The sequence below is a fragment of the Corvus kubaryi genome, unplaced genomic scaffold (genome assembly GCF_017639235.1).
Source record: "Corvus kubaryi isolate FWS band 111438036 unplaced genomic scaffold, C.kubaryi_AGA036_p1.0 133, whole genome shotgun sequence".
NCBI classification, from domain to species: Eukaryota; Metazoa; Chordata; class Aves; order Passeriformes; family Corvidae; genus Corvus; species Corvus kubaryi.
Window position 1 is genome coordinate 23,053,851 of NW_024580667.1, and position 25,039 is coordinate 23,078,889.

General features: G+C 41.4%; 1 protein-coding gene across 4 annotated transcripts in view; it reads left to right on the top strand.

Annotated features, from left to right (window-relative positions):
- Positions 1-29: 29 nt before the first annotated feature.
- Positions 30-25,039, top strand: part of TMEM255B (transmembrane protein 255B) — a 66,180-nt gene continuing 41,170 nt past the window's right edge. For 2 of the 4 annotated variants that reach the window (XM_042039374.1, XM_042039388.1), the window contains exons 1-3: positions 30-100; positions 8,560-8,702; positions 13,305-13,367. In XM_042039374.1, coding sequence (XP_041895308.1) covers positions 40-100; positions 8,560-8,702; positions 13,305-13,367 — 267 coding nt within the window. In that variant the 5' untranslated portion in view covers positions 30-39. The remainder of the gene's footprint in view (positions 101-8,559; positions 8,703-13,304; positions 13,368-25,039) is intronic. The other 2 variants (XM_042039381.1, XM_042039397.1) reach the window with 1 other exon arrangement.

Below are 25,039 nucleotides of genomic sequence, written 5' to 3' on the forward strand. Positions count from 1 at the left end.
TTGTAAGACCACATTATCTGCATTCGGCGCCCGCGGGAGATGATGGCCCCGCCGCCCGCCCCCGCCGTGTCGGGCCCGCTGGCCGTGCTGGACCCCACAGGTGAGCCCGGCACCTGCCCCGCCGGGTGCGTGAGCCCCGGGGATGCGGCGGGGAGAGCGGCAGCCGGCTGGACGGCCGGGCTGCTCCGGGCCGGCGCCGCTGCCCCGGCGCTTCGGTCGGCGGGACGGGAGGGCGCGGGCGGGGGCCGTGCCCGGGCTGTGCCCGCAGAGTGGCGGCGCGGGGGGCTCAGCCCGAGATCATCGCCGCCGTGCGCGCTGCCGCTCGTCCTCTCGCTCGCCGAGGTGTTTAAAAATACCGGCTCTTCGCAGAGCTTTCAGCTGCGCTTGGTGAATCCCTCCCTGTGCTGGAGGTTTAACATTCGGAGGAATGGCTTGGTGCGGGACGCGGATAGGAAATTAATGTAAGAGCCATCGTGCTGTGCTCGATGGCCATGGCCGGTGGCCGTGCTGGAGCAGGCGGTGCCCGCAGGTGCGGGGCGGGCTGGGGACAGGTGTTGGGTTAGTTTCCTTCCTCCTGGTTCTCCTAACTGAATGATGAGCTGCTTGTGTTTACAGCGTACGTCCTGAAATACAAACACATCGGCAAAAAAAAGGTCAAGTATTTCATTATTCCAGCGGAATTTGTTAAAGTTTAGAAAATACAGAACTTACTGCTAGGAATTACTCTGTGTAGCATTTGAAAGGATAAGAAGAGACTTTGCTATGCACTCAAGGATCTTAACAGCTGGATAAAAAGGTGTATGAGATCTTAATTTTTGTCTTAAACTTGAAAGAAAAATTATGTTGGTGTTGAAAATGTGGCCATGGAAGATGTGCTGTAACTTAAAAACATTTTCAGGTAGTCATTGGAAAAAGAAGAATCTCTATGCTAGCTTTAAACTAGTGATTAGCTGCTCATTAAATTATTTATTGGTGAAATAATTGCTGCCAAAACAATGAGGTCATAGTGATACTGCATGGTATCACTTACTATAGCCATACTACATAGTCTGTCAGGGCTTGTGGGATTGCTTTTTCATTTTGTTCAGTATGAGTATTTTGTAGTACAATTGTAAACTGTTTCCCATGGTCTTGAATATATAATGCACTCATGGAATCTTACTCAACAAATTAATAATAAAAGTAAGAGATGGGCCTGATGAAAGCTGCTGTCTTGAGGCTTGAAATGAATGCTGTTGCATCTGGTTTAATTAGTTCAGCACTCTGGACAAGTCAAGCATTTAATCAGAAGAGGGAAAGTAATCACCAACAGCAGGTGTGAGTATCTCTTTTAAGCATCTCAATCCGTCACATTTAATTTTGGGAGGCAATGTAGGATTAATTCAACTTCTCTGGCATGAAACAGTTTTTAAAATACGCAAAACTGTAGTTGAGAGAGAGATGGCACTGAAGTGAGCTTTGCAGTAATTAAAAATTTATAATTGAGATCCAAAGATCTCCTAAAAATTTTCTCAATAGCAGCAAAATAGCAGATACCTTTGATACAAAAGCCTGTCTATGGTGAATTTCCACTTAAATTATCTTATTCTGTGTGCTTAATGCCACTCTCTGAAACGTCACAGTTTTTAGTAGTATTCATCACATAATAAAAATGCACTATTTTTTCCTGTTAACAAAAGCTTCCTTCTTTTTCTCATAGTGAGACACTAATATACATTGGGCTGGGCATTATTTGAAACAAGTGTTTCCATTTAGATCACCATAACTAGATCAAAGAAGAAGGTATGGAATTATGTAGTGCTAATATTTAGCAAATGTGATTGTAATCCCAGCTAACTGCTACATCCTACACTGACTTTTTTCCTCACCAAAATCATGCCACACTTTTCGACAGGCTTTGTGATGTCTGAAGATCGATTTTAAAAGAAGTAGTGAAGTTAGCAAAGTGTAGTTTCCTTCATCTAAGTGTAGACTTTTTTAGTTCAGTTGCAGATCGTATGCAGGTTTTCCAAGGTGGAGAGATGCTGTTTCATTCTATTCTTTCTTGGCCTCTGGACACATTCTGTGCCATGGACATTTTTCATCATTAATTAGTTCATCCTCCTTTTAAACTCACTCTTTTCTTTGTCCAAATCCAGACCCTACTATTCATCATTAGATCTACTACTTTGCAGTCTCCTATGTACCCTCCCCAGAAAGCCATCCATTTTTCCATAGTCTTCCTGCAAATTTAACCCCCATCCGTTGCAAACAGAGCATTGTAAATATAATTGTTTTCTGCAGCTGCTGAATGGACAGAAGTTTTTTCTGAGTGCAGCAGAGTGTGGTCTTCAGCAGGTACTTTTTCTTTTTGCTCTCTGGAGGGTGATCTCAATTTCTCTCCTCGTGGGCCTTTCTCTGTCCCAGGGAGGCAGCAGTCTGGTGTCTCTCCTCCTTGTACTGGTGATATTTTCTCTCCTTCCATTGTCGAAGCAGGGCTGAATGGCTCAAGCAGATAGTTTGCCTGACAGATATTTAGTGAGCAAAGCAGAGAGTGTTTCTGTGACTGTTCCTTTTTGTGCACAATTTAGGTCTGCGCCAGGCAGAGCACAAGCCAGTCATGTGGAAGCTTTGTTGCCTCTCTAAATTATCTGTAGTGCCTATTGCTGCAGTTAATACTGCAAAAAACTCAGTGCCCAAGTCAATGCTTCACTGGCCAAAACTGCTGAAGAATATTGCCAACAGATGTTAATAACATATTCACACCCTCTGTTCACCCCAGCCTCAAGCTAATGCTAATAAGGATATGACAAGGTTTCTTCCTACAAGCTTGGTTTTTGGTGTGCTAAGTATAAGAATTTTAAGTTACAACTAAATTGCATTAAGGTCCAGACTAGGACTTTAATAATATTCATACTGAATCATTGTTAAATAAGTTGAAGGTCATAAATGTCAAAATTATTCTGAGAGTTACTTCAGTACTAAAAAATTGGAAAGTGAATAGCCTCCATTAACTGTTTCCTGCACTCCAGGAACACTGGTGTTGGAAGAAAATTCAGGCTACAGATTTTGACAGCAATGTTTCCTCTGCTCTTAATTTAACTGCTGTTCTTGTATATGGCCAGCCTTCGGTCCAAGCCTTGCCACAGAGAGTGTCACAGAAGAAGGCTGGGCCAGGCACACTGCCTGAGCTGGAGACAGGGCTTCTGTGTCTGGCATTGGGTTTTGGCTGGCAGGTACATTAAAAACAGATCCAAATAAACTGCACGGCAACTGCTACGAACAGCAGTAAACAAAGGCTTGGAAAATCTTGGGACCCAACATGACTGAAAATGCAAAAGGAAGCTAATAGTAGGAACCCTTTGCAGCTGTAGCTTCTGAAGATATTATGCTGCTTTGCAAATATTACATAGGCCTCCCAGTATGGTGGTGGCTTATATGCATGTAATTACACATATTTTGCTAGAGCAAAGATTTTTATTGTTGTGACTAAGGAAAGCCAAACAACCATGATAAAAACCAATTTAGCCGTGATTTCTACCCATCTTCTCTGAGCATGTGGAAGTCTTTGAGAATAAATCTTTGCACATGCCAGCCTCTTCTCCAGAAAGGGCCTTTCTGTGCTCCTGCACATATGTCATCTCTCCTAAGAGTGGAGTTCATAGCTAATGACATGTACTTACTGTAGTTTCCAAACTGGACTATGAAAAAGAGGAGATATGATTGGATATTTGCCACTATTTTGAGATGCAGGTGGTAAAAGATCAATGAATATGAGGGTTGAAGGGTATTGCATTCATAAATTTCTTCTGGCATGTGTAAATTTCAACATCAAAATGTAGTTCAGACCAAAAAATGTCCCTACAAACAATGACGTCCTTTTCTGTTCTGTCTCACTAAATCCACATCAGATTTACTCCAATGACAAATAAGAACATGCTTTTCCTAAGACATTTTCCAGCAAACTCAGTCAGGGTAATCAAGCTCATGTCTTTCACTATTCGTAACCAGAACTCAAGAGGGTGGGTTGGACCCATAGTTTATCTCCATGCAATCTGATCAACCTTTGCCAGTACAGGTGCTGATCTGAGGAAAATGTGGAGGCTTGGCTCCTCAGGTGCTCTTCAGAAAGTGCTCAGTGGTTTCAAGAAGACTTGGCTGAGGAGCATCTGCCCCACTGGCTTTGGGAAGGTTTGTGTTCCTATGTCCCTTTAGAGTACCTTTAGAGTTTACATTGCAGCTGCAGTTTCATGTCAGTGGATATGTGTTGCAGTGGGGATACTGCAACATACATATACCAAACCAGGCGTCCCGTGGAAAGGAAATATATATGGACAGACAGATTCTTGCTAGATGTTTCAGAGATGTTTATTTCTCCAGCCGCATGGCCGGGGCTCTGCCGAGGAACTGTTCCAGTCACGGGACCAAGGGTCCTTCTGCCCGCGCAGGGAACACAAACCAACCCATGGGAACGAGGCTGAGCAGGGGCAGGGAAACCCCGTGTCTGTGCCCTCAGGGCCCCTCTCCCAGGGCTACATGGCAGGGGAGGAGACCCCAACAGATATGAGCACACATACCCAACCCACTTTTAGTCTAGCTGTCTTGACTATCATAAAACCATAGAAGAATTCAGGTAGAAAGGTACCTTTGTTGAAATTCCAACCTCCTCCTCAAAGCTGGGTTACCTATGAGGTCAGGCCAGGTTGCTCAGTGCTTTTTCTGTTTGAATTTTGAAAACCTCCAAAGTTGGAGGGGACACAAGTTCTTTGGGCAACCTGTTCCAATGTTTGACTGTCCTACTGTTGATTTTTTTTTTTCTCCTTATACCCAGTCTGAAACACTTTTTTGTATTTCAGTTTGTCTGCTGTCTTTTCTCCTCCTGCTGTGCACCATTATGAAAAGCCTGAGTCTGTTCTCTTGACAACAACTCAAAGGAATTGGAAGACTGCAACTAGCCTTGCCAAAAGTCATCTCATCGCCAGGCTGAGCAAGCCTTGGTAGCCCGTTAACCCCCTGATTCTGTGATGCCATCTTCCCCCTGTTCCTTGCCCTAGCCCTGGCCACTCCCTTGGTTTCTCTCTATTGGCTCCTGTACCCCAACCCCACCCAGGGACTGCCCCTGGGCCCCTGACAAAATCATCCTGCACCCAGACCGCGAGGTCTCTGTACCTCTGAACATCACAGGGACAAGATGTGATTAAAACCATCTCAAGCCCTCATGAGAGACCCTTCTCTGCCTTCTTTACCACCAGTGCATTGTAACGCTGCTGGCTGCCGGAGCCAGGTCGCGGGGCTCTCCGAAATGGACTCCGGGATGTGACGGGTCGCACGGCCCTAGGAAACCCCCGCTGTGCTCACAGGGAGCTGCAGCCTGCTAGGCAGAGTCCAGCGGTTACAACACAAGCCCTGTTCCCTCAGCCTCTTCTCATACAGAGATTACCAGCCCCTGACCTTCTTTGCAGTTCTCTGTTGAATTCACTGCAGTTAATTCATGTATTTCCCTATACTAAGGGCCCAAAACTGAGTGTAATATTTTGTGGTCAAAAAAGTGCTGAATAGATAGGTGTAGTTGCTCCTCTGATCTACTAATGATGCTCCTGTTAGTACAGCCCAGGATTCTGTTACTAGGGCACACTGCTGGTTCATGTTCAGCTCACTGTCTACCAATACCCCCAGGTCCTTCCCAGCACAGCTGCTTTGCAGCCTGGCAGTCCCTTACCTGTTGGAGAGGATGAAAGTTTGGTAAGAAAGTTTCACAGATATGTAGGCTTGGCAGAAAGATCTCTGAATGTAGAAACTGAGGATGAGATAGAAATGAAAGCAAGTTTTGATATAGAGTAAAAGATGTTTTGCTGAACCAGTGATCACTGAATAACTGAGAAGGCGAAGGTGGGAGATGAGTTGGAAGGAGATTTTTATGATTAGGACAAAGGTATGTGACTACAAACAAAGACGTTTTTCACCCAGTAAACAAATATCAAGAAGAGCATAAGTAAATAAAAAACATGTTTTTACCAAATGGAGAGAGATCGCATGCAAACAAGAAATGTCAATGTAGCAAGAAGAAGAGAGGTCTGAGAATTTTCCATTGTAAGCTTAAATTGTAACTTACTTACTCTTGTGATTGGATAATAATGACTATAATATGGTGATGGTAGTAGCTATGATAGGCTATAGGCAAATGTAAAGGTATTGTGTATGGTGCTTATTGGTTGTTATGTATTAAGATACTCAGTAAAGAAAGTATATAATGCTTTGTAACTTGAACAGAAGGTGGCTTCAGGTATGCCTACAGCTGGAGCTGGCAGCTCTGGATACCCACTCCCTGAAATGCTGTAACTTCGCCTGTGCAATAAACAGCTTTCAAGAGAGCCGCCTGAAGTCCAGACATCCTTCGTGAACCTTTCTCCTATACTTACCTGTATCATTGCAAGGCATTGTTCCTTCCTTTGCTCAGGACTTGGCATCATGTTAAAACCTTGCTAGAATTAAGGTAAAAGACAGCCACTGTTCCTCAAGTCCAGTCTTTTTGCCGTAGCAGGCACCTGGGCTGATCAGACATGACTTGGCTCTGGTAAATCCATGCTGACTATTGCCAATCACCTTTTCCTTTTGTGCCCAGAAATGTCTTACAAGAGGACTTGCTCAGCATTTTTGGTCCCAGCATCCCAGGAACCAAAGTGAGGTTGGTTGGTTTGTAATTCCCTGAATCTTCATTTTGGCCTTTTTAAAAACAGGTGGAGCATTTGCCTTTCTTCAGTTATTAGAGATTCCCTGATCTCTGTGACTTTTCAAAGATCATAAAGTATGACAAGGGCATCAAATATTATTTAAAATCTGGTAGATGTATTGAATGAATCAGTTTATAGGAATGACAGCTGATTTGTGGAGCTGCACATCTGAAATCTAGTTTTCCCTCTTGGCCACGTGAACTGGCTTCACTGAAAGAACTGTCTTTAACCCCATACACTTGGTGAAAAACTGACTGCTAGTAAAGAACCTCTTGGCTTCCATGTGCCCAGTGACCCTCCATGGATTAACAGAGAATTGCCAGAGAAAGACAGCAGAGACGTAGGCTGGAGAAGAGGTGTTCGGAGAGTCTTAGGAATTATTTCTTGATCTTTAGCAGGAAGACTTTGTACATGCAGGTGAAAGAGACTTGTGTAAGCTCAATAGATGGTATTTGTCTTCAGAAAAGTTTTTCATACTAAAAGACTGGAATAATTTTGACTGGTTGTTCTACTGGAGAAATGTCAGCAAACACAGCTTTTTATTATAAATTCTTTTTTTTACTGATTGAAATTATTTGACTTGGTTTGCAAACATCACTAATCTAGTCTGACTTTTGAACTATAACCATTTAACTGAGTTACATGACTTTAAAATGGCCACAAAAATTAAGTGACTCATTGCAAATGGCTTCTGCTTGCTTTTTGTCTTTCCTGCGTTTCCCCTGCTTTTGCTTCCAGCAGTGCCTCCAGAGCCTGACCCACACAAGCCTGCCTTCCCCTCTCACCTCCTCCTTCCTGCTGAGGGCTGCTGCGTCCAGTCTTCAGAGCAACATCACAGTCTCTGCCTTCTCCCAAGGCTGGGCAGTCAGGCAGCTTCATGAGGCTGCAGAGGGAGAGACACTGGTCCTGCTGTGGCCAGGCTGTGCTCTCTCAGGAACTCCATCCTGCCCAGGTGCAGTGTATGGTACCATGGTATTGCATGTCCCAGTGCTACAGGGTGATCCTGCACACTCCTGCCTTGCCTTTCAAAGTGAGAATACCAAAAATGAGGACCACAGTTTGATTTACTTGGGTGTCTTTTGTTAGTTAGAGTCATGTATCAGTGGCTTTTTAAAATCAGTCTTACATAAGTCTGTGCTATGGGCTGGGGCCCTGGTGTGAGTAATGTTTGGCTACAGCTCAGATCTGCCACTGGGATAACAAGGTTGAATGCTTTGGAGCAGGCTGCAAGCTGAAGGTGAGCATACTGGTTTTCACTTTGGGGTATCTGGATCCAAATCCCAGCAAGACTGAATGTATTTCACTGAGCAGCTACTGTTAGACAAGTCTCATGTATGAGTTTCACCTGATAAACTCTATTGCTTTGCTTCAGGGATACAGATTGATTACCCCAGTAAATATGAAGAGCACATTCATTTTCATGATAGTATGCAGAGTGCCTTCTAATCTTGTTTAAAATATTCGTTTTTATGTTCAGGCCAGGTAGAGTCAAATTGGCACTTCACACAGGTAAGAATTTAAGGCCTGCAGGATCCAATTTACCAACAGGAACAACACTTAATTAAATGTTACTGAAGACAAGGCATAATTATCACTGTCACTGACTTACAGTTCCGTTTAATAAAAACTCATCTCATGCCTGTACCCAATGCGTGTGCATTAAGCCATACTCTAGCTAACTCTGTGGTTTTTAATTCCTTCTGTTGTCTGGCAGCAATTTCCCTTAGTGGGAGAACGACAGTGGGTTATCAACAGAAAAGATTAACAAAAGAAAATCTTCCATCATTTTCTATTTGTTCTGCCATGATTGCAATGAAAGCTATTTTTTTTTCCCCCCCACTCCCTACAGGACAGTTTGCAAAAAGGAAGAAGACTTCACTTTGGTTCACAGTCGCACTGCTGGTGGTGTCTGTTTTGATACTGACCATAGGTCTGGCAGCTACCACACGAACAGAAAATGTTACTGTGGGAGGCTACTACCCCGGCATTGTTGTAAGTAAAAAAACCCATTTTAGAATATTAGGTACATCCAAATAAATTATTACCAGCTGTAAATGGGAAGTTCTGATAGATTGAAAAAAAAAAGAAAAAAGACAATTAGTCCTGTTGATTTCACAGGAGAGAGATGCTGCTTTGTTTTGATCTAATTCTAGTGTGTTGTAAAGCAGGGGGGTAACCTACTTTTCTGAAGTGCCCTGAAGGGGAGGCTGTTAGGGGGCAGAAGGAGATCAAGGTTGCACTGCACTGCACTGTGCTGGTCTCAGGGAACTGTGTGAAAACCTCTGCTGGACTCCTGCTGGTCTCCATTAAAGGTGGGTGTCGGCACGACTGGACAGTGGGATAGATTTGAACAACCTTTTAGAAGTTTACTACTTTGATGGCATGAAGAGCCACTCCACTCTGGTGTCCGTGTGCCAGGAATTCTGCTGTGTCCATGGCAGGGAAAGCCCTGCAAATGGACATGTGGAGGTTCTCCGTAACATCCTTTTGTGCAGGCTTGCTGCCAGTTCTCTCATACAAGATCCTGTTTCCAAAATCCTTACTCTTGTTTTTGCCTTGGGAACAGAGTGCTTAAAAACATTCCTGCAGTGGGCACAAGGTTCGAACTCTACCTGCTTTGTCCTGTGGTGCCTCTGTGACTTCTGGGGAGGAGTAGCCCTGCCAACTCCTTGCTGGTTCAGCCCCCAGGCCCTTTCTGATCTCAGGAGGAGGGATTAATTGTATCCAAAAGTGTGGAAATGCTTGGAGTAAAAAAAAGTAATTTAAATTCCTGGGCCGAGTTTTAAATACGAGGAATATGGGCAGCAAATAGAGAAGGGCTGAATCAGCCAAGGGGAGGTAGAGGGTGCAAGGTGAAGAAAGAAACTCACGTGCTTAGAGTCAGACACTGCTTAGGTGTGTGGCTCCACTAGTGCCAAAATATGTTGTAAGGTACCATTATTTCTTGCTCTCTATGGAATGAAACGCCCAGAGAAGAGGGATATGCATCTTCTAATACTGTGCATACACCATTAATAATTTAAGTTAGAATTGTTCCTCCTAAACAAGTCATCTTACATCTTAGTGTTACGTTGAGAACAGGATTTCTGAAAGATAATTTTAGGATAATGATCTATAAGGAGCAGTATTTTAAAGATAGAACAAAAAGCAGTTCTGAGAATAAGACCTTAGAAGAATGATTTTCCCTTTCATTAACCTAAAATAGATTGATACAGATAAAGGTCTCTTCTTCTGAAATTTGACATGAAATCTTTTGTAAGACCACATTATCTGCATTCATCCTAGGAAGAAATTTCATTTTTAAACTGCTGTCTTTAACAAGTGTAATAAGTAATAAACCCATGTGCACAAAACAGGTCATTTCAGCATTTAGTTTCTTGTAGGAATAACACAATGTCTGTTCACTCATCTGAAAAATATCACCTGCTAAAATATTTTTTTTAAATCTTGTTTTCATTAATAACCAGATAGAAAAGCAAGGATTTATTAGAATACTTTGAAAACAAAACTTTTTATTAATAATTTTCTCTTTCAAAATATTATTGGAGCCAAATAATTTTCATAAAATTCAGAATTCTTTTTGTGCACACATGATGGATTATTGAAGTAACTGAGAAAGAGTGATGGATAATTGTCAATGTAAATGTCATCGAGATATTAAATATCACAAACATTTAGCAAGAGTTAAAAGTGCTATGCAAATCTTACATGGTATCTTGCCAAAAGCCTGGTCAAAGCTGTGTGACAGCACTGTTGTGTTTTTGCCTCACTGCCAGGGATGACTGACTCCAGTGCAGCATTGGCAGACGGACTGTCATAGAATCACAGAATGGTTTGGGATGGCAGGGACTTTAAAGGTCATCTCAACTCCCCTGCCATGGACAGGGACACCTTCCACTAGACCAGGTTCTCAAAGCCCCATCCAGCCTGGTCTTGTACACTTCCAGGCGTGGGGCACCCACAACTTCTGTGTGGGCAACCTATTCCAGTTCCACCACCTTCACAGTAAACGATTTCTTCCTAATGTCTAACCTAAACCTACCTTCTTTCAGTTTGAAGGCATTACCTCTTGTCCTATCTCTTCACATTTTCTTGTAAGGCACCTCTAGGAACTGGAAGGCAGTAATAAGGTCTCCTTGCAGTCTTCTCTTCTCCAGGCTGAACAACCCAAACTCTCTCAGCCTGCCCTCATAGGAGAGGTGCTCCAGCTCTCTGATCATCTTTGTGGCCTTGCTCTATACTCACTCCAGCAGGTCCATGTCCTTCCTATATCGGGGGTCCCACTGAAGGCAGCACTCTAGATGGGGTCTAACCAGAGCAGAGGGGTAGAATTCCCTTTTACCATCACCTGTTTCAGAATGTACAGAATGGTCCTCAAAAGGTGCTTCTCTTCTCTGCTGACAGTAGAGGGAGCTTAGAAAACCAGCAAACCCTGATCCCAAACTTTTAGATGCCTAAAGCTAGGGAATGAATTTGTCACTAAATATTTAACTGCTGGGCTCAGAGAAAAGCAAGAATATGAGGAGAGACGGTGTTAATTTCAATTAAAAATAAGGTCTATTTCTCACAGACTTCAGTAGTAAAATATTAATTTCACAGCTGGTAGATGAGATGAAATCTCCAGTGACCTTCGGTAAGAAATTTTGGTCTTAAAAAACATGCAGAATTTACCCTGCCTGAAGACACCTGTGAAGATGAGTAACACTATCCACTGGCATAGATTTGCTTGTATCTAGAAGTATTTGCAGAACAGGTCTTCAGGGTTAGATCCATAGTAGTTTGGCTTCTGCCAAGTTCCTACTGGCTTCAAGAAGAGTTAAGTGCCTTGATTTCCCTGAATATTGGTCTCTTGTAATTTGTTTTGAAAAAATCTTTTTTCTGAATATGTCTTTATAGTGCTTGGTATTTCCTGAACTTATGCATCCAAAGTAATTGAACATAAAATATTTCCGTGTGTAGACAAGTTAATATAATGTTACACTTTAGAAGGTGTCTGCATTTAATAGATTACTGCTTGATCATCTGTTTGGACTGTCTTTTTGGAACGGTCTGCAAAGACAGAGTTGGAACTGCTTCAGCCTCATTTCCTTATAAATATTTATACTTAAATACTTAATGTCACTTCTCTGGGACTACTTACTGTATTATTTTTGTTTGCTAGTTTTATACTCTTTCAACAGGGTCCAGTTGTCCCAGCACCACACTGACCTGGCCTCCCAGAGTTCCCAAATAGCCTGTTGTCTAAATGGACAAAAACCTAGCTCATATGACCCTAAAACAATCTCAGTAATGCTGTGGCTTTCATCATGATCTCTATTGTTCTGCTCCTTCTGATTTAATTGTTATTCTTCTGTCTTTGGTCATTTTTTTATTCTCATGGATATTACTCATTTTGTGTTCCCTACATCAGCCATAAATGAGGCTTTATGGATTGTTCCTGTTGGAATGAAAAATGGGGTTTGGAACCAGATGTCATTTTGGTGTAGTTATCTTAATTTACAAAGTTGCTGTCCCCTGAACAGAGTGTCCTTGCTCATGGTTCCAAGTATCTCTACTATTTAGCTGTCAGCATGGGTGCACTTGCCTACTCTTTCAAAGTCTCTGCTTTTAGTCCTTGTGCCTCCCTTTCACATAAATTTTCCCAAAGCACTCAAGAGCAAATCTCCTTTCCCTACATTCGCTTTCTTGAAACTGAGTGATGGATTCCTCTTGTGATACTGAGCAAGTAAAGTGCTTGCAGGGGATTTGCTTTCTGCTGTGAGCAGTTGTGCGTAACAGCAAGGAATTTACGGGCATTGCTTAAGCCCTTGGCTGGGACATGTAGTCCTTAAAAACTTAATTTGTGCTTGGAGGAGAGGCTCTGAGCTCAGTCCAGTGGCCTCATTACAGAGAGGGGCTGGAACCATGAATCCAAGGAGTTTTTACTGCTCCAAACCTTCACGTGCCCATCATAAGGAGGACACTTTTCCTACCATCCCGATGTTGAAGCAACACTGGATCATTAAGGCCAGCTTACTTCAGTGTCCTTTCCTCCCCTCTTTCCTGTGGCTGTTGGTAATGGAGCTGACTGTACTGATACTTTTAGCATTTTAGCAAGGAGTTTTTCTGGGTTATGTGATAGCACCTAATCATTAAAATCAAACAAGAGTAAGGGTTTGAACTTGGGTCATTTGCATGGTGGGAACGCATCCATTTTTTGAGAAAAGCAGTCTGCAATTGCCTAAGGCTTTACAGCCTTTCAAAATGCTGATATGTGGACAAAAGTAAGTGGTTTTTTCTCCTACTTTACTTAGTTTTTGCTTAACGGTTTGTAAAACTGTACATGACAACAGTAACAGTAGTCAGTAGTGTGTCTATACAGACTTCTGTTTACTACATGACAGATTTTGCAGTGAACTATCAAAGAGCTGCAGTCCTGGCCATTTCCCATTACATTATATGATTTATGTCCAAGAGTAACTTCCACCTTTTCCCTTGACCTGCCCATTTAGCCCATCTGTGTGGTGCATTAGCTCAGATATCACTGTATGTGTTGGTGTGTTGTCCAGATAAGCTGACCTCATGCATTTCTGTTGGTTTTGTTCTTTGCCTTAGCTTGGCTTTGGATCTTTCCTAGGGATTGTTGGCATCTACCTGGTAGAAAACAGAAGACAAATAGTAAGTAACAGCCCTTTTAATTTTTTTTTTCTTTTTGTATCAGACTGTATTAAACATGAAAAGCAGGGATTTCCAGTTAAAACTGCTTCATCTGCCTCGAAATGTTAGTCATTTGTTTCACCACTTCTGAGAAGTTTTATAGAAGCATGAATGGGCCAGTAACTTCCTTTGAACAAGGCAAAACAGAAGCAGCTTATTTTGTTTTACTTTGCTGCTGGTTTAGTGAGTTGAATTGATAGAGGGCAGAATCACTTAAGTGCCAGAGCCTGGCCAGGACCATGTAACTGGGAAAAGGATGGGAAGAGAGCAACATACCAGTCTGAGCAGCAACAAGCTACATAATCAGCTCCACCCTAGCAGATGATCTCATCCTGCACAAGAAGTTTAAGTCAGGAACAGTTTCCTGAAACTATATGTGTTAAATAGAAGAAAAAATCCAGAGCTCTTGCTGTCAAGATTCCCTGGCTATGACAGACAGGATCTGAGATACCATGTGATTTGTTTGTAGCTTTAGCTTGGCTTTCCAAATACTTTGCTTTTATTTATGTGAGGAAGTCATAGAAAGTCCTTGGGGCACCCAGGTAAAGGAAGGTGTACTAAGAAGGATGAAGGAATTTGTAGAAATTTTTAGCACTTTCCTTCCTCTCTTTGCGAAAAATAGCAGTCTTGATTGAATAATAGCATGTCCAATGGGCACTTCACAGTAGACTGATTATAACCAAGCATCATGAAATATGATTAATTTCATAATGCAGAGCTTTCACTGGTGTAAATCAAGAGTGGTATTAAGCTCAGAGGAGGAACTGATGGATTTAGCTTGCATTTTGCTAACAAGTAACTACTTTACTTACAAGTAGTCATAATATCACTCCTTCATAACATCACTCTTCTTTTGCATTACCTGTAAGTGTCAGTAGTGTATATGCAAGTATTCCCTTGCTTTTAACTTCTGTTTATAGCTGGGTTTCACAAAGAAGATTTATAAAGCTGTCGTATTTGTCTTTTTCTGTTCCCTATTCTATGTTTTTTAAAGTGTTGACCAATTTCAGGCAAATTCAGGAGGGAGGTAGAGACTTCAAATGTGTGCAATTTCCTCAAGTTTCAGGAAGATTCACAGGTGGGTAGAGGAGAGAATTATGACCTAGTTCCCCCATGGTGGTAAACACTGCAATGTCAACTCACCACTATTTAAAGTAGAGGATCCAAATGGACATGACGTGTGAGACAAAAATTTGCAGTAGGTCAGGTGTCATTAATTTTGCTAGTAACAAAACAGCTTATTTAAGACTATTGCTCCTGATTTCTGCATCAGGGACCAGGATGAATAGCAGGTTCCTAGTTGCAGGCTCAGTGCTGATGAAAATAGCTTTGTCTTCCACAGCATTCATGCTACCTTACTAACAGACATAACATTTTAGGGTTGTTTGATTTTTCACTTTTCTGCCTCATGGTTTTCTGTGCTCTGTCCTTAGCAAAAGTAAAATGTGTGAGAAAGCCATAAGGTGGGTAAGCAGTGGTTAAAGTATGTATTCCTCGATGTGCTGTGTCATTTACACAAGGACTGAGGAGACATTAGTGTCCAGGATGTTTGGGCTTAGTGCCTGCTTGCATTTCCCAGCGTGGAACAAGGAAAACTGCTTTCCGCTTGTAACACTTACATATTATGGCTGTTGGAAGGTTGGGTTTCTGGGGAACAGACTAAGAGAATAACTAGAAAGTTTAATTATGCTTCTTGCCTTGGGAACCATCCACAGTGGGTCTTTTAACACTGTCTGTGCTGAGGCTGAGCTGATGGTTTCCAATGTTGTGGAAATGAGATTGAAAGGTTTTACAATGGAAGGCAGTAGTTATTCTCTGGGACATAACTGAGTATATTTGATTGGAAGGGTTTAGGGCAGCTTTAACGAATTTGCAGCCATCAGTAAGATTGTGAAGACTTATGTAAGCACATAAATGTAGCATAAATGTTATATTCCTGTACCTAAAAATTATATACTTTGCAGCAGGACAGAAGGCAGTGGAAAGGAAAAGAAATTGCTTACTCAGTTGCTTCTATTTTAACTAGACTACCTTTGAGCAGTTACTGCAGTATAATTTGAATTTAACCCAGTGTAGCTCTGACAATTATCTGGCCCCTGAAATGACTCAATACTTCATTTTTTATTTGTTATTTAAATTGAAACTGAATACAGATGCAATTGCACTAGGGAAAAAAAGTCTATTTCAAATTGACCATTCTACTTAAATCTATTTCTCTTTTTGTCTTGAAGTTCTGTTTCACTGTGACACATCAATTATAAGTCCAGGTTCTTTCATGGTTGATGAAATGCTAAATGCAATATAAAATATATAATAATTAGCAGAACTAGTACAGTAAAACCCCAGCACTCAGTAACTGATGAGCATGGAGTTTGAGAAAGAACAAAAGCACGGTTAGGCAGAGTGGGCAATGGTTTGTTCTCAAAACATGACATTAATAATGTTGCACTTCTTTGACCTCCTTCTTGGCATCCCAGAGCCCGCAGTGGGAGTTCATTGTGCTGACCAAGGTATAACCCTTAATTCAAAGGAACTGCTGCTTGAAGAAGCAGGCTCTGCCTCATTGACTAGCATGATTTCACTTCAGCTCTTAGCATTTGTGCTTGGCTGTGATATGCAAAGCTTGGCACCAGCAGAACAAAATCTCCCTGTGACTAAAGATTTGCACTGATTTGGATGTTTCTAACTGGCAGACAGAAGGCATTTCAAGCATAATGTGTCAGTGTCCCTTTTTGCATCTCCTGCAGTCTGCAAAGCAGGTTATGGATTGAAGAGCAGTGTGTAAGGCACACTTAGTCCAGCCGGATGGGTGAAAAACATGATACTGCTCAAATCAAATGGATTTGATTGTAAGACGTGAAGTGTCCTCGCTTGTTTGCTTGCTTGCCATCTCCTCGCATTACAGGACAAAGTATTTCCAGTTAGGAAATGAGATGCTGAAATTACATACAGAAGTGGGGAAGGCTGGGTGTGCGGGGGGGCTCATGGCAGCAGAGTTGAGCTGAGAGCTGAGGGTAAGTAAGTAGTGCTGAGGGAGTGATGTAACAGGTTTCTCCTCAGAAAATATGTGGGGGTGGCAGGAGCTTGCACCCAGAAATGGATCACTCCATAAATGTGCAATGTCGATGTGACACCATGCATGTAATTTTAGCTAACCCAATGGATAAACCAAGCACTGGCTCACAGTTTCCACTCACACGTCTCTCCAATGCCAGCCTCACCATTCTGTTTGCAAGGGTGAAAATCAGCACCCTGAAGCTGTGGTGCCTACAAGAGCAATGGGGAGGTGCAGTGGGGAGGTTCAAGGGCACCAGAATAGCTGTCAGGGTTTTGAATGTTTGCAATATCACAGTGCTGCCTGCAAGAGCCCTCACCAGGGCTGTGGGAGCCCCACCGACAGCAGCACAGCTGTGGCAGAGAGCAGGCAGGAAGGGCATGGGCAGAGGTATGGGAGAAAAAAGGACACAGGGAGGATGGGGAGGGGTCATTGGAGCAGGAGTGACCCCTCATGAGATGTGAGTTAGCACAAACCTTGGTACTTATGATGGAAGCAGTTGTCTGCAGTAGGTCGGACACCCAAATTCATCCACTGTTCAGTCTTCCTCATGTTTTCTTCAGGTTAACAAACATTTAATTTTCTCACTGACATGTCTAGGATATACTCAGATATAAACCTGGTGCTCAGACTGGTCCTTGACTTATTCAGAGAGATGGAGGCATCACCTCCAGCAAAAGCAGAATTTGAAAACATGAGGAAGGTTAAAACATGGAGCTCTGCACACAGACAGAAAAGGCAAAGCTATTTATTCAGGCTTCTCAAGGGATGCTAAGTTTAGGTCCCTTAATATGCTTGCTTCGCAATCTCTGTCAACAAGAGTTAGATTTCAAATGAAGTGTTGAAAAGACACTACAGCTGAAGTTGGAGAAACAAAGCAATAATTTTCTCTTCTGTTTTCAGATGATAGACTTCCCTGACAATGCATGCATCCCTGTCCTGCATTGACATTGTGTGAGGTAGTATTTCAATATTATCTCTGATTATTTTATTGACACTAGACTTTACATAAAATGCCCAGTGGGCATTTTCTGATGGACGTAATCTATTTACAAGATAAACTGGTTTTGAAAAAACTTAAAGAGGTTTGGCTCTTCTGAAAGCTGACTCACACATGTAACTGCTTCAAAAAATCCTTTATTCTGAAACAGATGTAAAGGTAATGGTTATTAGTACATGCACCCCCCAAAAATACTGCTATATTTATACCTAATTTGCTCTGTTCAAACACATTCTGTTTCATTTGCTGTTTGCAAATCAAACATTCTGGAAGAAACTGGCTCTAGTGCATATTTTGATCAAAGATATACTAATTACTGATTGATTTCATATCTCATATTAGGATAATTAAAGCAGCTTGTTCTAATAAAGAAAGACCACTGAAATTCTGTAGATCCCCTGAGACTATCTTTGATGTTCCTGTGCAAATAAATGGAAGAAGCCTTTAGTGTGTTGCAGGGGAAATGCAGAAAACATAAAGGCAATCTTTGTAATTACCAAGGTATTATTTCTCTCCTAAACTCAAGCTTCTGACAAAGTTAGAAGCACTTCTTTCTATCAGTGTTGATTTTCTGTATGCTCATATTTCACACAGTTCCAAGAAAAACAATTAATGCTGAGGTAAAAACATTAACGATGGAAGAAATTAGTAATCATCCTTCTCTTGTTTAGTGTCTTTAAAATGATTGAAACTGAAAAGACCTACTAATACCTTTTCAGTCATAAATGTGTGCTAGGTTTTGCAGTGTGATCTAACTACGCATTTCAGAAGCAGACAAGATTTATATAAAGATAATCATAATAGGTTGACACTGACACTTGCATGAGCTTGAGAGGCTCTTCTTTAGGTGTCTGCATTTTTTTCAAAATATAACAGCATCTTATTAGCTGTTAAGTTCAAGCAGCTTATTCTTTGAGAACATCTTCCTGCTCTCTCATGACTAGCTCTTCAAGACTATAATGAGGTGCTCTTCAGAGGCATCTTGTTCCCTCCTTAGGTTCTGGAAGAGGCCTTTAAGGGTGGCTTAAACTAGATTCTGGAGTTTTAGTTAGCTGAAGTGTGGTAAGAAAAATCCTGTGTTAAGTGACAATTATACTTCTATAATACTGAGGATATTACAAAAGATATCATACTATAATTCTGCCTGGTTTTGAGTTTAGAGCAGAGCAGCCTATGTATAGAGGGCCCATAAGCATGGTGTAGTTTTGGGTATTAGCTGCCTTATTTTGCAGGGATCCACTTTGAGACATCTTTTTAATCCTTTTTGGGAAGGATTCGGAATGTGGTCTATCCATGGTAGGTCTGGGCCATCTGTGTTATTCCTTGTAATGCAGGAGAATATTCAGCAAAAACAGGAATAGAAGTGAAATGAATAACTGGAGATGTTTTGAAGGCTCAGTTATTTCAGCTGCAGAGGAGGAAGATAGGTGATATATCTGTGGGTATGAAAGCACCATCGAAAATGAAGACAAGGGAAATTAAAAGAAGAAGTTCCATGGGCAAGGAAAATGTAAATAAGTGGGAAAGTTGTTTCTAATTTATTTTAGTCAGTATAATATTATGAGAGACATTTTGCTGTTATTAATGTTATATATTCCATTAATAAAGACTGAGTAAAATACTTTGGATTTCTTTATGCATTTCTTTGACCTCGTGCATTTAATGTGGTGATTTCCAATTTATAATAAATGTAAATACCCACTGACACAAAGAGATCTTTTCTCTTCCCTCCTTTGCTCCTTCCTCTATCTTGCTGACTCCTCCTCCTCTTCCCTGCCCTGGCTAAAAATATTTTCCACTGGTTAAGTGAGTAACAAAGTTCACAGCCAAGTGAGCATCAGACAGCAAAAGTTAACTGGTGGGGCTGCATGGGTAAGGGTAAGGGTAAGGTTACCTGATTGGGTAAGGGTAGAGAGGAATCTGTGAAAGGAGGGAACAAGACTTGTCCCTTTTGCTAGGAATAATTTGTTATATCAACTTTCTGTGGTGTGAAACCATCATCTAAGTGTTGTCAGTGAGTTAAATGCCTGAAGATAGATAGCATAAATTTCCCAACAGTGTTTGAGAATTTTGAAGTTCAGGGACTCAAAAATAGATGCTTTCACTCTGCAAATTACCAAAGGAGGTGTGGGAGATGTTTACGCTCTTCCTTGATCTAGTTCCTTATGGATTGGCATTTCATATTACACGTCTACAAGTGTATGCTTTCAGATTTTACCAGCACAGATTCATCAGCTAGACATGCAAATATTTATTTATATGTAAATATTATAATATAGAAATGTACTATGACATTACAACCACATAATACATGATCTGTAATATATGCTCACATACGTACATGTATGTATTTACAGCTGACATGTCCTGCAAACACCTGTGATAATGACAAAGAAGTCTATGCCACTGTGCCACTGACATTTTGTCTTTATTGGGCAAAATGCTTTTTATGCTCTTCATAGATGTGTGTGCCAGGTTGTTTCAGCTGGCAAAACTGTAATGGGAAGCACAGTCAGGTCTGTAGCAATCTTTGTGCTCCATCATTAGGGCTGTGTCTGACATACCTTGAGAGATGCCACCAAGTACCTCCACCTGCAGCCTAGCACCGTAGTTCCTTCTCTCCCGCACAACCCCGTGCTGGTCCACTGGTTGTACCAGTCCCAGCTCTTACCCACCTCAGGTTTCTCACCTTGTGACAAAACATAGGATTAGCTCAGTCTCAGATAAGAAATGACCATGTTTTCACTGTTACCATTGGAAGAAAGAAATGGATTACTGATTACAAAGGAAAGATTTTTGAAAGACATACTTTGGGTTCTATTTGGGGAGCTTCCTCAGCAACCAGAATTACTTTAGTTTGCTTCTGGAAGCTTAAATTCTATAGAAACAGAAAGAAGATATATACCTATATGAATGAAAATACATATTACCATCACCACAGCTTATTTTCAGTACTGCAATCTTTAAAGACTGTCACCATTCTTTTGAGTCAGAGACTCAAAACACCAACTCAGTTTAAGTTCTCTATCTTAAATGGCAGTCTTTTGGGATGTGGTTCCTTTCAGATCTGTGCTTGGGAACAGCACACAGGATTAAATGTATAATAGGGCACTTTTTAACTGCCAGTTTGTTTTCTTGTGTTGTTTATGTAATGAAAGTGTTGCTGTCACACAGTTGAAAACAAAAGTAAACCTTATGACCCATGAAATGTGTTTGGAGCAATAAAGATGTCAATTACTCTTCGTAGGAAGCAGGAGCATGGGATAGAAAGTCTCAGTAAGGAACCTGGGATGAGTTCTGGTGTGTGCATGGTGAAGAAAGTGAGGTGGGGTGTGCCCTGTGAAAAGGACAGGCAGTTGTTGGGCCTCTTGTTGAAGAATTAGCTCAAATTAAACAGCTGAGCATCCCTGATGGACAATCTTCCAGCCCTGTAGGTAGAATTTCACTACATGAAAACTTGTAATTTGTGCATTTCTGATAAAGAGTGTGTGTGTATCTTCAAAAACCAATGCAGTCACTGTGTAGTGAAAGAGGATTTGTAAAAACAGAGACTTTGGTGTAAAAATAGTTCTTGCTGCTAAAACAGTCAGCTCTAACAGTCTTGATCTATGTCAATTCCACCATTTTTCACCAGGAATCATAAACTTTTATGACACATGGTATCCTATGTATTTTTGGCTTGGTATTCTCATGCTGCTCTGAACAGCTGTTTAAGTCATGAAGTGACCTTGTTCCGGTTTAAGCAATAAAAGACCATCCATGAAAGGAAGTATGTGATTAATTCTGATAATGTCAGCACTGTTATCAGTGAATCTAAATTTATTTCACTTTTGCTCCCTTTCCTTTTAATGCTGTATTTAGTTTTTTCTTCTAGACTAAATTTTGTCCTTAAATGTGTAATCATTTTTAACTGTTCTTATCTAAGTGCTTTTGCTGATGTTTGCAAAGGGGAATTCATACCAGTTTGAAGTGCCTACTAGACTAAGACTTGATTAAGCTGGTTCCAAAACCATTAGCATTTCTTCAGCTGTGAGATCCAGGTGATTACTCTTTTCTGTATAAAGGTGGCCAGAGAACAGCACTATCTGGAAAAGCACACTACACTGAACTGCCATGAGAAGCCCCAGTGCTCCCCTACATAGCAGTAAGAGTCTGAAACAGAGGGAAGGGGGTTGATCATACAGTCAGCAGCTAATTTAATGGGATGGAAGAAAAGCAGAGCAGAGCATATGTACTGCACCTCCTTGAAGTAGAGAAGGTCAGCCACTAGGGAAGTTGGATCAATTCAAACTTGGGACAAAATGTGCTGCTTGCTAGAAGGAAAATCAGGAACTGCAGTAATGGTTACTGGGATATGATCTGGGGTTCTTAGATGTTGTGGAGGCTTAAAAGAGCAGTGGTAATAAAACTAACCCTGCACCAGGAAAAAAAAAAAATTAGGTTTCCTTCTGTTTCTTAGAAAATGTAAAACAAGTACAGTTCAGCCTCATTTAAAAAAAAAAGTTTTAATAATATCTGTTGGACTCCAGTGAAGTCTAAGATTCTACCAAAATCCCAGGAGACCTGATAGTGCATCATCAGTGGTGGCATTTTAAGTGAATCAAGACAAGCATTTTACTCATCAGTGAAGGAATTATTTTGAATTTAATATGTGTTCATTTACACATATATCATATTCATTCTCTGATTGCAGTGTAATGGTGACTCCAGTTTCAAAGTCTTAAGTGCACAGAAACTGCTTGATACAGGGTTTTTATTCAGTAGATTGGTCATTCTAGTAGAGATTTGCTTGTAAAACAATTTGAAATAATTTTGTAGCTATTCTAAGTCTGGTTTTGTAGCTGATATTAGATTATGAGAGAAGAAAGAATGTATTAATCAGGTAACCTTTCCCAGTAATTTTGTTTCATGTTTCATAATGGCTATTGATTTAATTCCCACCAATCTTTAATTTCTTGAAAATAAAAATATAGGAAACTTTGTTTTTATTTCATATTTTATTTCATATAACCTTTTTCACATAAACGGTATCTTCTTATGTTTTATCAGGTTAAAAAAAAAGACAAGATGAGCTACAGAAAGAGTAAAGGAAATGCGTTGGTATAAGTTAAGGATTGATGCTCAAGAAAACATTTCTAGAGGGTGGAAACAACAGAGACCTAGACAAGGGAACTGTTAGAGTTAGCATGCAACGTTTTATTTGAACAGTACAATGTTAAGGCAAAATGTTTCCATGCTACTCTTCTAGGTAACTGGAGTTGCAGAGGACTTTTAAGCTGCTGTACTGATCAGCTGTGAGGATGGCACATCTGACAGGGAGCAGGGAAGGAGGACAGGAGGGACGCTCGGTGGTGAATGGCTGGGGAGGCCTTGTGAGGAGCTTAACATCAAGGGTACTAGGGGACAGTTTGGAACTATGGGCTTTCATGCCCTAAAGGGAAATAGCAAGCAAACATGGCTGTGTGAGCCACCTCCAGTCATGGGGCGCAGCCCAGCCATCACACAACCCCGGGCATGTGTCCATGTGGTCAGATGCTGAATTCCCCCATCTCCATAACAAACTGTCACAGCAAATGGCACAAGTAAAGTTCCCAGCAACTCGAGCAGTCTGTTCATCTGACCAGTGAAGAAGTAGTCCCTGTCCTAAAGATGTCTGTGTGTGCCTTTAGGAGCTGGAGTAAGCACACTCAGAACCTGTGCTCTCTTTCTTTTCTTACTCAACTGTTCTGCATAAACCTTCTTGGGCTGGGGCAGAGCTAGGACCACGAAGTCACCCTGCTGCACATTTCCCATCCTTGGACACTTGTGCAGCCCCTTGCCTTTGTGTATAGCCTGTATGATGAATTATCTACAAAAGCTGAGCAGCAATACCACTGGAAGAGAAGAAGAGAAAGCAGTGTGCCTACTTTTTACTGATGCCTACATATGATAAAAATTAACTGTGAGTACCTAAGGTGTAACAAAAGGTATTGCAAATCCTGACTTTCACAATTTTGCCCTTCAGGAAGGATGTGAGGCAAGAAAAAAAGATAAATTTTCCAAATGAAAATTCTACCTTAATTTTGAAAGGGGATTTTAATCTTGTTTTTTTTCTTTGGCATAATAATTTATAACTCTCATGTGGTTTCTGTATTCTTTCCCCTTTGTTTATCTAATTAATTCAATCTTTTTATGTATGTGAGGTTGCTTAAATTTCTCATGGGACTTCTCTCTTGCCTGTGTTACACCAACTGGCCTTTTCCTGTTGGTATTTTTCCTAATTATCCCTGACATGATACTGGGAAACAGCAGACTTCTTCACAGGCAGTAAAACAAAAGACTCCTTGACCACAAACAACAAAATAACCCCAGTCCTTATGATTTATTCATTACAGCTAAAACCTAGCTTTTACTTTGATAATCCCTAGGACTGTAAATTACATGGAACAGGTGAAACAATCTATTAGCTGCTGTCAGCACTTCTGCCTCCTTCCCTTCTGTCATGGCTGCATGGTGTCACCTTCACATTTGCACTGAGTCTAGTGCTCATCGCTCTCTACAGTCTTCTGATTTAACTCGTTTGAGGGAATAAGTAGTTTCTGCCTATGGAGTGAGTTTCATTGGCTTCCTGTGTGTTTGGGTAAGCACAGGAGCTGGGATGCAGGGATGCAGCCCTTTGGGACAGAGCAGGAGAAAGGGCTGGACAGCAGGGAACCAAACTAAGGACTGGAGAAGAAGATGCCCTTTGAGTTGACCATGAGCAATCACACAGGCTCAAGTCTCTGCCCTGAGATGCTATTAATAACAGAGGGAAGGAAGAAAATCTGAATCAAAGATCTTTGTTTTTGCTGGTAAAACTGAACAACATATGACTGGACTTGCTGAGTTCAACAGTGAAAAGGCTGTAGTTTTCTTACTTGGTCACTTGATCTAAGAATGAGACTTTAGAATCTAAACACGTGACAACACAGAATCATAGAATCACAGGATGGTTTAGGTTGGGAAGGACCTTAAAGAGAAGATAACCTAGTTCCAACCCCCCTGTCATGGAGAGGGATATCTTCTGCTAGGCCAGGTTGCTCAAACCCCATCCAACCTGGCCTTGGACAGTTCCAGGGATGTGGCATCCACAGGCTCTCTGGGCAACCTGTTCCTGTGCTTCACCACCTTTACAGTAAGGAATTTCTTCCTAATACCTAATCTAAGGCTTCCCTCTTTTAGTTTGAAGCCATTCCCCCTTGTCCTCTCACTACCTTATGAAAAGTCCCTCTCCAGCTTTTTCGTAGGGTTCCCTTAGGAACTGGACTGCATGTCATGAAAGTCTTTCACCGTTATGAATTCCTGTCATTGTACCTAGTGCACGGCTATGACTGCAGTTGGCGTTAATGAATAACGAACATGGTGTAATCCTATCTCCTGTGGTGTGACAACTCCCCAGCAGAGCCTCAATTACAGCCATGCCATTATTTAAGAACCAACCTTTGGAAAGAATATGTTGTCAGGCCATAAATTGTGGAGCACATTACCTGGTGATGTGAGAAACCTCCTAATTAGCTCAGTTGTGAAAACTGTAGGAGTCTTGCCCATGTTTCACTTTCA